The 16,612-nt window shown below is 44.2% G+C and overlaps 2 protein-coding genes across 2 annotated transcripts; one reads left to right on the top strand and one right to left on the bottom strand.

The window, feature by feature from the left end:
• Positions 1–1,234: 1,234 nt before the first annotated feature.
• Positions 1,235–4,337, bottom strand: LOC137901234 (non-histone chromosomal protein HMG-14A-like). The gene is made up of 6 exons (XM_068745247.1): positions 4,140–4,337; positions 3,189–3,224; positions 2,572–2,616; positions 2,418–2,447; positions 2,187–2,312; positions 1,235–2,078 (listed from the first exon to the last, which is right to left on the bottom strand). The coding sequence occupies exons 1-6, from the start codon at positions 4,152–4,154 to the stop codon at positions 2,031–2,033; spliced, it is 300 nt and encodes a 99-aa protein (XP_068601348.1). The 5' UTR covers positions 4,155–4,337; the 3' UTR covers positions 1,235–2,030.
• LOC137901233 (SH3 domain-binding glutamic acid-rich protein-like) lies at positions 3,229–16,321 on the top strand. Its single transcript, XM_068745246.1, has 11 exons — positions 3,229–3,300; positions 4,800–4,936; positions 5,729–5,894; positions 6,424–6,491; positions 10,150–10,335; positions 10,441–10,521; positions 12,338–12,364; positions 12,448–12,471; positions 14,282–14,314; positions 14,723–14,766; positions 15,609–16,321. Exons 2-10 carry the CDS (start codon positions 4,847–4,849, stop codon positions 14,738–14,740), a joined length of 693 nt encoding a protein of 230 aa, XP_068601347.1. The 5' UTR covers positions 3,229–3,300; positions 4,800–4,846; the 3' UTR covers positions 14,741–14,766; positions 15,609–16,321.
• Positions 16,322–16,612: the final 291 nt, after the last annotated feature.

Here is a 16,612-nt window from a genome sequence, read left to right as displayed (position 1 = left end):
TATTGGGCTTTGAGACATCTTGTTCACCTTATTTTAGTTTAGATTACGTCTTTATTGAACACATTTGTTTTGATGACAGAGACAAAGAAGAGGATGAAGACAGGTGCGTCAGCAGTGAGAGAAGAGGGAATGGCCGAGGATGGAACTGCCGGGGAACAGAGGTCGGCCCGGGAGAAGACAAATGGACGTAGTGAGGGAGGACATGACAGTGGCTGGTGTTGGGGAGGACAGTGCAAAGGACAGGGTGAAGTGGACACGGATTGCTGTGGCGACCCCTGATGGGACGAGCCGAAAGAAAAAGAAGATGGGTTTGTCTTTCCAATAACATTTCCATTCTGTTTTTGTGGTGATGGGATCAAACCGGAGATGCCATGACAATGGTTTGCACTCTGACAGCATCGTGGAGGGGCTGCAGTCTATCCTGATCGACATTGGGCGTGGGGCAGGGTACGTCCTGGATTTGAATAAACGGAATGATATTCCAACACTGCCGATCTGGGATGTCAACAAGGAAAAAGTAGCACCTGCCAAGTGCACCAAAAGACTCGCTCACACTTCCTTCCTCCTTAAGTTGATTAGTTCCATATTTGTTTAGGAACTTCTTGAAATACAACATAATCTGTTGGACGTGTTTTATCAGGTTTTTGAGACATCTGGTTCACCTTATTTTAGTTTTGATTATGTCTCTGTTGAATACATTTAGGTTTTATATATAAAGCCGTGCGGACTATAAGTAATGGAAAACTAATTCAACAGCATACCAACTTCAAAATCTTTGTTACGCAAAATAATGTTTGACCTTTCATACCCCTTCTTGGCCAGGGATTCTGAAGTCCAATTGCGCCTCAGGAGTTGGAGATCGAGCTGAAAGCTCTCAGACAGGCACCGAGCCCAGAAGACTCCACTCCAATCAGTTACTCATGCACAGAAGCACTAAACCTGATTTTATCAAATAACGTGACAATTCTGAATATGATTCTATTGTTTTGAATACTTAAACATTCTTCCTAGACCTTTATACCAGTGAAATCAAAGTCAGTCCACTAATTTTTAATTTAAGATCTGAAAACAATTAAATTTTACCGTGTGAAGCACATCAATAAAAAACAGAACACCACTTTCCTTTGCAGCCGGAACTTTATCGTTTTGCCATCAAATTTTCATTTCAGTGGTTTAAACTAAGTATCACTAACGTGTGTGCAGCTTTCAAATGCATATTACTGATGAGAAACAATTGATCGCTTAAGAAATTCCCACTTTAATTGGCATTTTATAACGATCACAACATGAAAACATTTAATCTATTATTCCTAAAAAAAAAAAAAGAAAAGAAAGAGAAACTGTACATTGATAGGGAAAAATCCAAAACCCTTACAGGGTGCATCCACAAATGTGTGGCATGCCCATGTTTTTAACTGCGGTGAAAGTAGCAAAAGCAAATTCATGATGCATTTTGTTTTGAACACAACTTAGAATAAAAATCAGTTAGTCTTTAAATGCACCAACAGACTGCATTAAGAAAAGAAATAATCAACCCGACCAATTCCAGTAATAGCAAATGATTAGTCAAACATGACTCAGCAAAACTTTCCAATTTTGTCGATTAACCTTTACCATATCAAACACGCAGTACTACCGATGTATTCAATTCCAAAAACATGACAGGTTACAAAAAACCTTTCAAGACGGGAATGTTTTAGCCAAACTCTTCCGGAGTTGAGCATAAAATTCCTGACACAGGCACGACCGCACATCTTGCAGAAAACAACAGCTGGAAAGGCAAAAAAACAAAACAAAAAAAGCCAGTGAGAGAAAATGACTAAAAACAAAATAAAAACCCAATACGATGACTGAAACCTTCCCTTCACAGAAGCCATGAAAAATGGAAGTAGTATCTTTAAAATGCACTTCTGCAGTCATGCCCCTAAAAACATGCCATCTTATGAAAATAGTCGATAAAAAATAATCTCTGCATTGTACAAGAAACAAAGTACATGGAGCATTGGCGAGTGACTGGAACGGCATCACTGTTACTCTGATTTCTCCTCCTCTTTCGCCTCCTCCGCTGCTGCAGCCGGCTGGATGATGGAGAACACACAGCATTTAATGGTCAATGACCTTTGACATTACATTGCGACGCAAAGACATTTCACACAGCATAATTACAATGACAAGTTTAGCATTACCTCATCCACCTTGTCCTCGCCATTTTCTGCAGAAGCTTCTTCTTTCTCTACTTGAGGTTCTTCTTTCTTCTTGTCCTCTGACTTGGCCTTTGCTGTCACTTTTGCTTTTTTGGCCTTAGGGGTTTGCTATAAAAGTAAAAAACAACAACAACAACATGTTGCATCAATGAATAAAATGAATTGAAAATATGCTGCAGCGCTAACATCTCCATTGAATCAATCTCTCCTTACCTTTACCTTTACTTCTGGTTCCTCGTTTGCCTTTAATATAAAAACATTATAAGTGTTTATATGAAGCATCAAACCCAATTAATGTGCCCGTAATTATCCAGTGGAAACCGGCGTTAAATGCAACAGCATGCTTTTTTTTTTTAATAGCACTTACTTCTGAAATCCTTTTTGACCTTCTTGGTTGGTTGGTTGTTGGTGGCTGACAAAAACAAATTGCATCAAATTATCTTTCCTACTCCATTACGGTCAGAGTCAGTTCCTTTATGACAGATTAGGGTTAGATGTGAGGCTCACATTGACTGGGGGGAAAAAATGCATGTTTGAAACTGAAAGATCTTTTTTTTAATCCAATTTAGATAAAAAAAAAGAAAAGACTACCAGTTTTTATTTTCCCCTCAGAATGAGCTTTGCATCATGACATTTGAAAAATACTACGCAGTGTTCTCGCTACTAACTCAATGGCAATAGCGGCCATTTCTGAAGCACCAAGTGTGGCGGAATCACTGTCCTCTAAATTATAACCAAATTTGGAACTGGGTCACTAACCAGCGCCCCCCACAGGCCACACAGGGCATTGGTGTAATCTAATATTTAATAGTACATTACCTTAAAATCTGTCAAAACAGAATGGCACAATTTCATAATTATTGTTTAAAGTGGGGAACCGGATATTCTGTCCTAAAGGAATGTGGAACAAAATGTTCATCGTGCGCCACTTCCTGCGTTCAGGTGCATTTGTATCAAGTCGGAAGCCAAAACCCGAACACCAACCTCACTAGCTTCCGCCGCTTCTGCGCCATTGGTCGCCTAGAGGAGGACAGAGCAAATGAATAAATAAAGTCGGAACAACAACGATTCCGGAGCGCTTCGCGAGTGGAAGTGGGTGTGTAGCGCAGAGGGAGGGGGATGGGCACCCATCCCTCCCCCCTTTCGATCACAAAGAACTTATGCAACGTTAATGTAGGAGGGAAATCAGACGTTTCTAAATCCAAAAGGGTTCAATAAGTTCTGGCGCGTTCCCGCCACGGCGTCGTGCACAAAAGGTGAAGCAGCATGGCGCGGTAGATCCTTAGGAAGCGCAGCGTCGCTCGATCTTTCACACGCACGGCCACGCACACGCACAACGAATTCCTACCGATTGCAAAAAATATTGTGATCAACGATCACTCCGTGAACGTTGTGCTGAATTCAAACAGCTACATGTGCTGCGATCGTCTCCGGGGTGGCTCGGCTGCCAATGACGATGCGAAAGAAGGAAAAAATTAAATCCTTAAAATTACGCACATGTTCAAATATGGACCGTAAATACGCAATAACCCGACACAAGGCCACGAGCCGGCCGGGCAATAAACGCGCACAGCGGATTACGACCGACGCAGATTGCACGTCGGCTTCCCAGAAATGTCCTTCGACGGGAGTCGTTTCTAACCAGAGTGCAAAATCAAGGGAGTTGTTGAGCCGGAACCAGACAGTCACAGGCATCTTCTTTTTATATATACATATTTTTTAATGCATATTTTTTTCCAAGTAAAAGGCGCCACTTTCCCGATTCAGAGTGAACACGACAGACGCCGCGTCCGCGCACATGGCGGCCACGGAGCAAGTTTCTGGCGTTCAGGCGTTACACCTCATGCAATGCGGGGAAACAACGCGACGTAAAACTACAAAATAGGCTATATGCAGCCTGTCCCGCGTAATGCCCCCCCCCCCATTTTAACTCACCTTTTTCTTTCCCATTTTTTTTTGTTTTTTCCTGTAAGGACGGACACAACAAAAATGTCTCGGGGGGGGGAAACTACTTCGCCGTTAGCGCCTGTCTAGACCTTAAGAAGAGTCCGTAACTTAACATAAAAGTCCGACCAGTACTAGAACTAGCTAAAACCGGATTGGATCCCCCTCTCATTACATTTGAGCCCTTATCCTACCAACCAACCAGGAAGTGTTAGAGCCCGCCTCCCGCCTCTAGCGATTGGCCCCCGCGTCGAGGGTACGTATTTTTGAACCATAACACATCACCTGTGTGGACAGAAGCGCACGTCAATCAGTCACCTTCGAGCCGCCGGCGCTCATTGTTTAATGACCGGCAAGTCCCGCGGCGAGGGCGATAGCGGGGAAACAGTAGAATGAAAATATACGCGAATGTTCCGAGTTACCGAAATGGAGCGTGTCCAAACAATAAAGAATAAAGAAGCACGCCTTGTTTTGAAGTTACACACTTTTGCTGTTCGCTAATTTAACTGAAGTCGACCTTCACGACGCTTCCAGACAAATTGCGTTATAATCTGCGAAAGCTCCAGTCTTCGGGTCATATTGGAGTGTGCTTTAAATAAAACTCTTAATTCTGCATAAGCCGAGCGGCCTGATGATTGTGTGAACCTACAGCTGCTCCGCCGCTGCGACGACTCGACGGCTGAGGGGGAGAAACAAACATGGCGGCGGGCTACGTGTGGTTCCTTGTGCTGGGGTCTGTTTCTCTCTGCAATCTCATGAAAACACTGCTACCGACCATATCCTCTTTCGTAAGTGGCATTTTATTTTGTTGGATATATGAAATGCATGCATTTAATGCGTCTACTATGTTTTATGTTAATTTATGGGGCCGCAGTCGCCGTCACAACTGGTTGCGATCTTAGCTTATTGTAAGCAAAGGTTAATGGCGATGCTACATAGCTAGCTCGCTAGCTTGAAAGAACGGTGGCTGTTCTTCCAGAGGGTGGGGTTTCCCCCCTCCCTCCCGAGATCCTGGAATGGTGATCGCAAGGAGGAAACATTTTAGTGTTGCACCGCTGTTTTGTTTGGAGCCAATAGAAACGTTCTGTCGTTAAACAACAACCGTGTATACTTTAGCGCTACGGCTAAAGCTAGCTTTCCAAAATGGGATCTATAGGAAGGAAAAAGCATGATCATTTATGGTCTTGCAGTTACTTTTTTAATCTGATTGACTTTCTGCAAACATTAACCCGAGTTACATCCGGAAGGATTTGTTCACAGGAACAATATTATATTAATCAGCTGCAATTGTCAAACTATTGCCAAATGTCTCTAGTACCATGTTGACTAGAAGAGCACCCCGAGGCTACCGTGTCCGACTGCAAATGTCAATCATAAATAAGACACGCTTCTGCCAGCATTCCATCTTAATATTTCATTGCTCATGAGCAATGGAAGCCCTCCACATACACAGCGTTCCTGGATTTACATGCTGCAGCCACCTTCTTGAAATCCCACCAGGGAATTTCAGTGGGATTTAATTGGCTGCAGATCAACGTTGCCGCAAAATATTCCCTATTGATCTTTTTCTGTCTTTGAAGCTCTCGAAGATGGTGCAGAAAGACGCCGAGCAGGAGAGCGAGATGAGGACGGAAATCCAGGGGATGAAGAAGGAGCAGTCCTCAATTAGCATGATGGATGAATTTGCACGCTACGCCAGATTGGAGCGCAAAATCAACAAGATGACAGACAAACTGAAAACACATGGTGAGAGACGGAAGTGACCAACGTGCATTTTGTGATTGGAAAATTAAGATAATTACAGCATCAAATTGAACGAGCTGCAATTCAGCTGAATCCACAACGTCAAAGGAATCCGGCAACAATACGCTGCAACGATACAAATTAGTTCTAGTTGGAGAACATTTCTGGCAGTTTCAACAAAAATGGCCATCAATTTCCCAAGAACTTTTTTTTTGCCGAGCTGTTCTTATTAGTTAGTCCAGCCCTGCAATGTTCTCATTATGTTCTGCCATGTACTTAAGATTATTGCATCGAAAGCAGCAACTGCAGTTAATTTAAAACCCCGTTCATTGGGAGCAGCTGCTGTCTGCCGCTGGCCTTCCTCAGCTCTCTCCGGAGTGTCCCTTTATCACCATAATGCACACAAACAGCAGCGCGAGGACTATTTTAGACCCTGATAGATTTAGTCAACTGTCAGGTTCAGATACTCAATCTGATTAGGACCTTTAAAAAGTCTGCACGATGTCTAAAATGTGTTTTCTCACCTCTGCAGTGAAATCAAGAACAGCCCAACAAGCCAAAATGAAATGGGTTGTGAACATTGTCTTTTATATTCTGCAGGTAGGTTGAAAGCACAAGGACCAAAAATGTATTCTGTATTGAATTCTAAGTTCACTGAGACACATGCATAGAACTAAAGTATTTAAAAAACTAAGCTTCCACTAATCCTATTTATGCACTAGAAATAAAAATGTCTGGCCCATAAAAAATAAGCATCACTTATTTTCTTTTTTATTTGATAGGCTGCTCTGATGATTTCCTTGATATGGAAGTATTATCCTGATCCGGTGACGGTGCTCCCCAGTAAATGGATCGCCCCTGTGGAGCGCCTTGTGGCCTTCCCAACAGGAGTAGCAGGTACTTGATGAAGTTTTTTTTTTTTTTTAATCCAATGCACTGTCCAAATGTTCCAGTAGCCACCCATCCATCTGTTGTGTCCTTTCAGGCGGAGTGGGAATCACATGCTGGTTGGTGGTCTGCAACAAAGTGGTTACGCTGGGTCTCCACGCCATCCGCTAGACTCCAGCCGAGTCCAACGGACTGCTTTTTCTAACTTATTGTTCAGTGTTTTGGGTATTAAAACAGTTTTTTTCTTTTTATAAATGTCTTTCTCCAGCTGCTTGAGGCCAACATGTAAAAATGCTGGTGTTTGATTGTGTGATGTTATTTTATATTTTGATCACGTTTGACTGTATTATTTAAAAACCATCAATGGTAAATAGTAAAGGTGTAAGAACATTTCCCTCCCCCCCCGTCCCACCCAGTGTCATTAAATGGGACTCAATGAGCAAAAACTAATCATGTGGGAAAGTTGAGTAAAATTACAACACTGAAACAATAAATGGGTCTTGTGTCACTCTGTTTATAACAGTTATTCAGAACAAAATGTGCTCAGTGTCTGTTTGATCTGCCCTATGTGTTATAAAATACTATATCGCCAGAAATTAAGATCTTATCCTAAATTTGGCATGTCAAATACTCAACGTAATACTTGAATCATATATTACATCCAGTAAACTCTCCTGCTTTTACAACCTTTCTTCAGTTATTATAGTTCCCAACCCCAAAAACCCCCGGCCTCAGTGTGAGGAAGAACAAACTCGTCTCGCTTTTTAGCCCTGTATAACAGGAAAGACCCTCATGCATAAGATAACACATCAGATATGCACAAATTAAGCTTCCATACCTGCTTTAGGAATGTGTGGGTGCAAATATTATGTATTTGCCGCTCTCTGTCCATGCTGTGTAGGAGTAACAAACAATCTGCTGTATACCTGCTCTGATATCAGATAGAGAGAAGAGAAGATAGTTACTCCGCTCAGATTATTTCTTTGACCTTTTGCTTGGCTTCAAAAAACAAGTGCCATGTTTGGTGACAGGCTAACTGTGGTACGTAGTAGTTTACAATATGAACACGAAACATTCCATCAGGAGAACACGAAACATTTTAGCATCGAATCACAGAACAGTGTATTCTACACACGACTACACCGGCAGTCCAACATATTAGCATTTTGTGCTTTTGTTATGTAGCCAGATGGCCACTTCCGGTCTCCGGGGGGGGGGAAAAACCCATTTTATTTTTATTAGTTTTCTAGTTGTTATTCTAAAATATTCATTCATCTTCAGAAAAATTAAAACAATATCTTTTCGAAATCTCACTCCTATATTTTGGGATACGAAAAAACAAACAAAAAAACGCTTTTGCGTTTAAATTTTGGCTTTTGTATTTTTAAACGGAAAATCAACTCTGCTTACCATTTATTTTTTCGTGTTTTTAATATCCATTTCTGAAACTATTACTACTACTACTACTACTAAGAATGGAAATGGAAAGTAAAACGGACCATTCAGCAGCGAGCTGCCGTTTCTCCCGAGACTCCTCTTCCTCCTCTTCCTCCTCTTCCTCCCCCCCTCAGGCGGAGTTCCTCCCTCATCATCAGGATGTGGTTGTGGCTGAGCAGCTGCAGGTGTTGGAGTCCGTCCTTCCTGCTGAACTGCGTGTTTTCTGCAGCTGCTGATATGCCACGTCTGCGTGATCGATATGTCGATGCACGCAACAGAGTTGGTGGTACCAACGAGAGAAAATAGCTGCCTGAGAGTGAAATAAAATCACAGTTTCTCCCGAGAGAAAGGAAGCAGTTAAAATATAAAAGCTTCCAGCAGATTAAAGAATTTGCACCAGCTAAAAGCCACGATTTGTTTTAACTGATCGGAATGAGAGAGACATCTAATGGACAAAACGAACCAACGGAACTGTGGAAGGTTGCTTTCTGAGTCCTGGAAGTGTTGCAGCGCCACCGTGCGGCCACGAAGGCGCATCTTTAGCAGCTCGTTTCGAGTCCTGCAGGTCCCACACCTGACTCTGCAGATCCCTGATGCAGAACGGACGCCCGGGCTGCGGAGAATTAAGAATTAATAAAAAAACGCGTCTCCGTGTATTGTTTCCATTTTAATTAAAAGGCCTGACTCAAAACTATATGAAAACATTTGCGATCATTTCAATCTTTAGTAGGTAATGGCTCATCAATAAACATGACAAACAGCTCCAGTTTCCTGCGCTTTGGCACCCCTGACTTAGAGCCTATAGCCAGCGGTCCTCGGTTCTATTCCTGCCCTTATAAGCCCGCAGCAAGGAGCCGACAGACAGCTGAAGCTGCCAATCAGCTCCGTGTGGCGCTGCGCCCCCCCGGGGACCCCCCCGCCAATCAGGCCACTAATGGAGCCCCCCCCAGACAAAAATAGCCTGGGCAAGTGCGCGCGCGCGCGTGCGTGCGTCCTCGGTGCGCTCTAATAATAGGGGAGGCCGCCTGCTCCTTTAAGAGCCGACTTGTTGCAGACGCTCCAAAGCACATTTCACCAACATGGTAATCAAAGTATTCCTCGCCTCTTCATCGGGGTCCACCGCGGTAAGTCTCCAACCAGCGACGCCGAGACGGGACTTTGTGGATGTGACGTCAGAAGCCGAGCAGGACTTTCGCTGTCAAAAGTCTCGGGAATCCACGTCACCGGACTTCACATTTAACTTTGCGCATGTAGAGTCTCCAGACGCGTTTATTGCTGGATTCGTGCGTGTCGGTTGTTTCTATAGGCTGCTTTAATGTCTCCCAAGTCGATGTGATTTACATGCAGAGATTTCTTGAAGAGGGGGGGGGGGTCACGGTGACGTCACAGGACTTGAATTATACTGCATGTTTATTCATGTTTGCTTTTCCCACGTTTGTCTTTCCTCCATCCGGAAGGTGTTCTGGGAAAGATCTGCGTCAAGTGTTGGGAAAAGGTTTTGGTGTCCGTATCAGGGCCTGAGACATTCATCTTTATTTTCTTTTATTGTTTTTTTTTATTATTATTAATTTAAAGAAAAATAATGCAGAAAAATGCACTTAATTCTCCACAATTGTGTAATGTTTTCTGAAAAAGTAATTGTTAAAACGCACACAGATATCTAGTTACAATGAATTAACACAAGCAAGGAGCGTGTGAAGCGCTGCAACAAATATCAGGTATTTGTGTCTGATAAATAACATCAATATCTAACTGATTATCAATCAATAGTCGTTGGCAGCCTCGTTTACATCTATATTTTTGAACAACGGCAGACTAAAAAAGGCATCCGTGCACCGGATTTATAAATGTAAACTGACTGTTATCTTATTTATAAAAGAATCACTATTATTTTTGTGCCGCTGTTCAGCTTGTCTCCATCTCTGCTTCCCAGATCAAGAAGAAGCAGCAAGATGTGGTGGGCTTCTTGGAGGCTCTTAAAGTGGACTACGCCCAGCTGGACATCGCCTGCAACGAGGAGAACCGCATGTGGATGAGGCAAAATGTCCCCGGGGACAAGAAGCCCACCAACGGCATCCCCCTGCCCCCCCAAATCTTCAACGAAGACAACTACTGTGGGGTGAGAAGCATTTTCGCAGGCCGGCTCATGTCCTGTCCCGCCTGTGATCCTGAGTATTAGAAGATGCGTTCAATTGTTCGACGGTTTTCTTTTATTTTCACGCAGGACTACGAGACATTCTTCGACGCTAAGGAGGACAACTCGGTGTACGCCTTCCTGGGGCTGCCCCCGCCTCCTGGGTCAAAGGTCGGGGACGTTTTCTGTTTCCTACCTTGGGTTAAACCAAAATCTAAAGAGAATAGGAATGTTTTTCTGCAGTAATTAACCGAAGAGCTAATATATCAGCTACACGTGCTGAACTGGACCAGCTGGAAGTTTATTTCAGGAGGAGATTTTGGCATTCAGACGTTTGAGCACCTCAGCCCTGATTCTGTGTGCTGCGCTCATCATTTCATTCAACCAGGAAGCGGAACAGGCCGCCAAGGCGCTCGCCGTAGAGAAGGGAACCCCTGCGGAGGAACCTAAAGCAGATGGAAGCGTTGACGACTCAGCAGTAACGCCGTCATTTCTTTTCATTTCCTCCTTCATCTGTTTCTTTTTGCCTTTCCATCCTGTTTAATCCAACGATTTCCCTTCCGTCCGCCCCCCCCCCCCCCTTTCTGAGTTTGCTAGGTTCTTGGCGTTCTGTCCGGTCATCACAACGACTAATGTTTTGTCTTTTTCCACGAGTGAGGCATTTTAATTCATAAAAACCTGCTGAGTCGTCACCTTAACATTGTGACTTTGCTGACATCATCTGCGTTGATTTCAGGGAATTTCTAACAAAACCTTCCTGCATTCCACCATCTTTGCACCAGATGGATATGTGGAAATTCCAAAATTAGTGCAACCATCCTTCCTGAGTTCATTTCAGTTGCAAATATTTCCAGTTCAGTTTTCATTGTAGTTTTTCTGCTTATTGTCTCCTAGCATGAATGAAGAGAGCGCCGGCTTTCATCTGTCTGTTTCTGCATAATGACACAAACCTATGTAAAACACAAATCTTTATGGTTAAAATATTTTTATCATACTTTTGGCTAAGCTAACTTTAACATTATTGTCCAAACATGAGACTACTGTAGTGGTAACAATCAAACCTAATTAAAATCACATGTAAAATATGTTAATTTATCAAAATGCATCGTCTTCAATTCATGATACGAAATAAGATTTCCATCCAAAGCACCGACACGCCAGCCTCCATCTTTTAAACGCTAATCTCCATCTTCCTCTTTCCTCCCTCAGTTCATTCCCAGGATTGATTAATACCTAATACAACAGATGCGCTGAGTGTTTTGGTGCTGTGGAGGCCCCGCCCAAAAGGAGCCTGTGTTCAATTCACCTTCATCAGTTCGTTAATCACTTGCTTTGACGACCAGTTGTTGTTTCCAACTCCCGAAAAGGTTCCGGTGGAGGAGCGTAACGGGGATGCACACGGAGAGGAGGAGGAAGACGTAGCAGATGAAGAAATGGCAGGAGACGAGGCCCTCGCAGAAGAGGAAGAGGAGGAGGAGGCGGAGGAAGAAACGGATGAGGTCACAGAGGACGCAGTAACTAACTTGAATCCAAAACCCCTCATTTCCGTCTCTTCCTCCATTCCTCAAACGCTTTCAGTTGAATGCCTTTTCCTCCAGCTTCCCAATACTGCTTTCCCCTCCCCTCAGCATCTCCTCTTCCCCTTTAATATCATCCTCTTCTTCCACTTGAAGGGTTTACCTGCTTTTCTTTTCAGTAGTTCCTGTCCTTGTTCTGCAGCTCTTCATCCAGTCTCTCCTTGAATTGAGTTATTTATTAACCACAAACGTGTCACTTTATGACATCCAACTGCTTTTTCACCTGGTTTATTTTTTTATTTCCCTGTATGTGTCTGCATATTACGTAGATGTCTTACATTCATTGTTGAGTGTCTCTTTGTCCCGTTTGATCAGCCGGGTTTGACGTGAAGTAAATTTCTGGGATGCTTTCGCGTCCACCTGAGCCGTGTGGGTTCGTGTCTCTGATACGATCTGTTCTCTGTTAGCAGGCTAACGCAGAGGAGGCAGGCGAGCAGGTAGGTTTGTCACATGGCCACCAGAACATCGAACGAATATGCAAAGGACAAAAGTTTGAGTGTTTTTCTTCTTTCCCTGACAGGAAGAAGAGGATTTGCAGTCGGAGGTAACCACGCCGTCTGTGATCGGGCCTTTCCCGCGGGTCACCCGTGTTGTGTGTCGGCGCCGTGGGTCCGGTGGGGATCAGCTGCTTTGGTTGAGCTGGGTCGGGGTCTTGGTTTGCTGTTCCCACCCGTCTGCTTTCCGTATTTTCTTTCATCGCCGCTTAGTGTTTCTCTCTCCGTCCGCTAACTTCCTGTTCCTCATTTTTCCCGAGCCGCTTCCCGACCTCCCCGACCAATCCCGTTGCTTCCAGTTTAAACTCGAAGACTTTTCCCAGCTGCGTGTCTGTGGTGCTTTTTTTGCTTCCCCGTCAGCCTGCTGACCCGCTGTCTGTTATTCCTTCTAGGAAGAAGAAGAGCTACGACAGCTTGAGGTAGATTCATTCGATATATATATTTTTTTTACCAGCTAGTAGCCATTCCATCCATCTTGTTTTTTAAATCACCCTTTGTTTTGTCATTATGCTTCCTTTGATACCTCGTTCACTCGCTGGCGTAAACTTTGTTCCGCCGAGGGTATTCCTTAGCTGCGAGGTCAACCGGGTCACATTCCAGGACCGAGTAAAGATAAAGTACAAATCTGGCAGCCATATCAGACATTTGGCAGCAGATGTCGTTTCCATCCACTCAAATGCGCACCGATACGGGATTAGAGTTTCACCTCCAGTGCTTCTTGTTAGGATATAAGAATTTTCATCCCATTGGCTTAATGGCACATTTAATTATGTGTAATGTGTGAGAGATTTCTTTCTACGCAAGGACCAGGGAAAAGAAAATTCCCATCTCACAAAACATTTCCTTGCTGTTTAAAAAGAGCTCTGCCCATCTGAGACATTCCAGCCTCTGCCTGATCTCCACCCGCCCTCCGCTGCTTCGCTTTGCTTCGCCTCCTTTCCATCTCTTCTGTCGTTGCCTCACTTTTATTCGCAGGAGTGAGTCGAGTCTCGGTTTGTCACCTCTGCAGTTTTTCCCAGACTTCCTTTTCAGTCCTTCCCTCTGCTGCACGGACTTCCTAACCTGACAATGACTTGGCTTTAGCTCGGGTGTCTTTAGTGCGGTGGCAAACAGAGTGAATTACCTTTTGTCTTTGTCTCCTTCGTGACATTCGAACCACTTAATGCCACGTGATTTCATCTTCCTTAGGATGAAGCGGCTGAAGTACTCGAGGTACTTATTCTAACCATCAAGTCTCTGCCTGTGTTTTTGCATGGCGTGAATCATATTGGGATTTTCGCTGCATGATCTGATTACATACAAAGACTCAATGTTCAGTTCAGTTCAGTTTTTGGACAGATTGAAGACACTCTGACAGGACAGGGAAGAAGACACATGTCTTGTCTTCGTTTTTTTTTTTTTAACAAGGCGTGGCTTCTGCTGCTTTTTACCGAGACACAAAGACGATGTGACAAATTCCAAAGAAGACCGAGGAGACGGAGCGCTTCTTTTTCCTGTGTGACACCGGGTGGAGGAAACGCACAAAGCTTAGATGTGGTCCGTGATATTTGCGTGATAGTTTTTGGCAGGACTGTGGGATCTACTTGCAGGTAACGATAGACACTTGTTTCACCCGGCGAGGCAGGACAGATTGCACATGGTGCATCGTCTTAAGCACCACTCTTTGTTCAGAATGATCAACCTGTAGGTCATTAGTTCCATTCCCGTCATTGCCACTGACTTCTCCCGGGTTGCTTCCTCTTCATTTTTAAACCACTCTCATTCCGACCACTAACACATGACATCATCCCGCCCGCCGTTTGGACCGTGGCCTCACACAACACCCGTCTTTCTTTCTCTTTCTTTTTTAATGGGTGAAAGGAAGAAGAAGAAGAAGACATGGAAGAAACACAGGTAGTATTACAGCAACAAGTGGCGTCACATCTGAAGCGCCGCCTGTACTTGACTTCTCCTAATCAGATGTCTCGATGTGGGGATGCAAACACACACTAACAGGACATCTTGATAATTCAGAATAACTAGGAGTCACATAATTGATATACCACCAGTCTGAAGAGTAATATATGCTTTCTTATGCAGCTGTAAGCTTTAAGAATAAAAAAACCTACAACTCCTACTGAATTCTATAAACACATACCACCAGAAACCTTTGAAAAATGCTTATAATCAAATAAATTCTGTAGAAAATAACTAAAAACATGTAAATTATGCATTTTCCTGTGTGTTTTTTTTTCCCTTGTCATAATTGTTTCATGCTCTTGCTTTATCTTGTTATTAATTCCTGACTATGTATTTTAACAGGAGGAAGAGGCTGAATAGTTGAAGCCTGGCCAACAACGCTGCAGGTAAAACCCCACCAGTTAGTCACTGCTATCTCTCTACCACCAGGGGGCAGTAACGCATCAAACGAACCGGTAGCAGCTATGGCAACGTGAATGAATCTTTATTATGCTCTTATTGGTCAGTATTTATGAAACAGGAATGTTTCAAACGGATTAACCTGCACCCTGAATAGCGCTTTATTCCATTTACCTGCCTGGCCTTGCTCTTAAATCAAAAGCTACCAAAATGATAGCAGAAAACGAATCAGCCTGACTGACTCGTCTGAGCGCCGCCGTGTTCTGCTGGTCACTGGAGAGCTGTAGGCTTCACAACTGGGACGCTGCGGCGCTGACCCGTCTCCTCGCTACACCTTCCGGCTGCTGTGGCGTTGCCGACTGTTGCTATGCCATCTGAGGCGACAAAAATAACGCAGCCGCTCCACGGTTCGAGGCATTTCCCAACAGCTTCAGGGAACCTCAGGATCACCTGGAGCCACAGGAACAATCCCAAATAGGTTTCCCCATCCGAGGCAGTGATGATGATGATGCTGATGATAATAATCTCAATCTTCAAAGGCCCGTCTTCAGCCCGTCCGTGATCCACTGTAGGAAGAGTCACTGGGCGGGCTTTGAAGGGAGGCCTCCCACCGCTCTCAGCCGCCTTCCAACCCCTGCGAGCCGCTGTCACGCCTCGTTAGAGGAAGCTGCTAAGTGAGCTTCAGATGCGCCTCGGGGGCAGCGGGCAAGCTGGGTGGCGCAGGCGCGGCGGCGGTTGGTGGCTGCCTCTGCCATCATGGACGACTGGGGGAATGTGTGACCTTGTTTTTTGTTTTTTTGTTCTTTCATCCGTTTGCTTTGTGTTTCAGCCCGAAGGAGCGTCTTGTTCCATCCCCCCCTCCCCCCGACCCCTGATGCTTGACCTCTGATGCTTGACCCCAGCCTTGTCAAAACCACCCCGTCACCCATCCCCAAGGCCGTACCTGACTCCTCCTCATCATTCGTGTTCCCGAAGGCGCCGCCCAAACTGGATTCTTCTAACCCGCATTTGGCCACAGTTCCTTCTTTCCCCTTTTGACTGCAATGTTGACTTAATTTTTATATTTTGCGAGTTGAGACATGCCGAAATGAAACTGTGCAAAGTAGCCGAGTGGTGTCATTTTACTTAGAGTACAGTTTTTGTGAAACGCAAAGCATATTTCTCATGTTCTACTTTCAGCAATTGTAGTTTCTCGACACAAAGAGGCAGCGACCTTTTCGGAAACGCATTACCTTGGCATACTTTCACTGTTGGCATTTACTTCAGATTCATAACTCACTCTGCGGTGAGCGGCCTGCCTTTTTATCGCAGCGGCGGCTCCGTCTATCAGCCGAGTGCATAAATGCAAACTAAGACTTCCAACGGCCACGCGAGAAAGAAAAAAACAGAAACGCACATACTGCAAAACTGCAAAAGCACCACTACGATTACTCCTGCCAATACTGCTGTCTAATCAATGCACTTTGTTGAATGAAGAGTGAAACATGAGACTAAGACTTGGAGGAAGTGGAAAATGCAATAAAATAGACTGTTTAAAAAAAACACTCTCAGAGGTTCGACTTTGTTTTGAAGCCTTTTGTTGGTGTAATTATAGATCAATAATCGTTATGCAGTCGGAGCTGCACGTGGGGGGGGCAAGAGAAGAAAGAAATGTCCCGAGATATTCCGGTAATGTGTGGAGGGAGGCAGTGCAGCACGCTAACGATGGGAATTAGCATGTCTTGTATGCGTTTTGCTGTGTCAGGTGTTCACATAAGAACTAAGGAACAAAGATGTCGAAATTCAATCCAAACATTGCAGGGATATTCCCACAGACAGAAAGTATCCAGAGCT

The sequence above is a fragment of the Brachionichthys hirsutus genome, chromosome 11, assembly GCF_040956055.1.
Source record: "Brachionichthys hirsutus isolate HB-005 chromosome 11, CSIRO-AGI_Bhir_v1, whole genome shotgun sequence".
NCBI lineage: Eukaryota > Metazoa > Chordata > Actinopteri > Lophiiformes > Brachionichthyidae > Brachionichthys > Brachionichthys hirsutus.
This window is presented reverse-complemented; position numbering and strand designations above follow the sequence as displayed.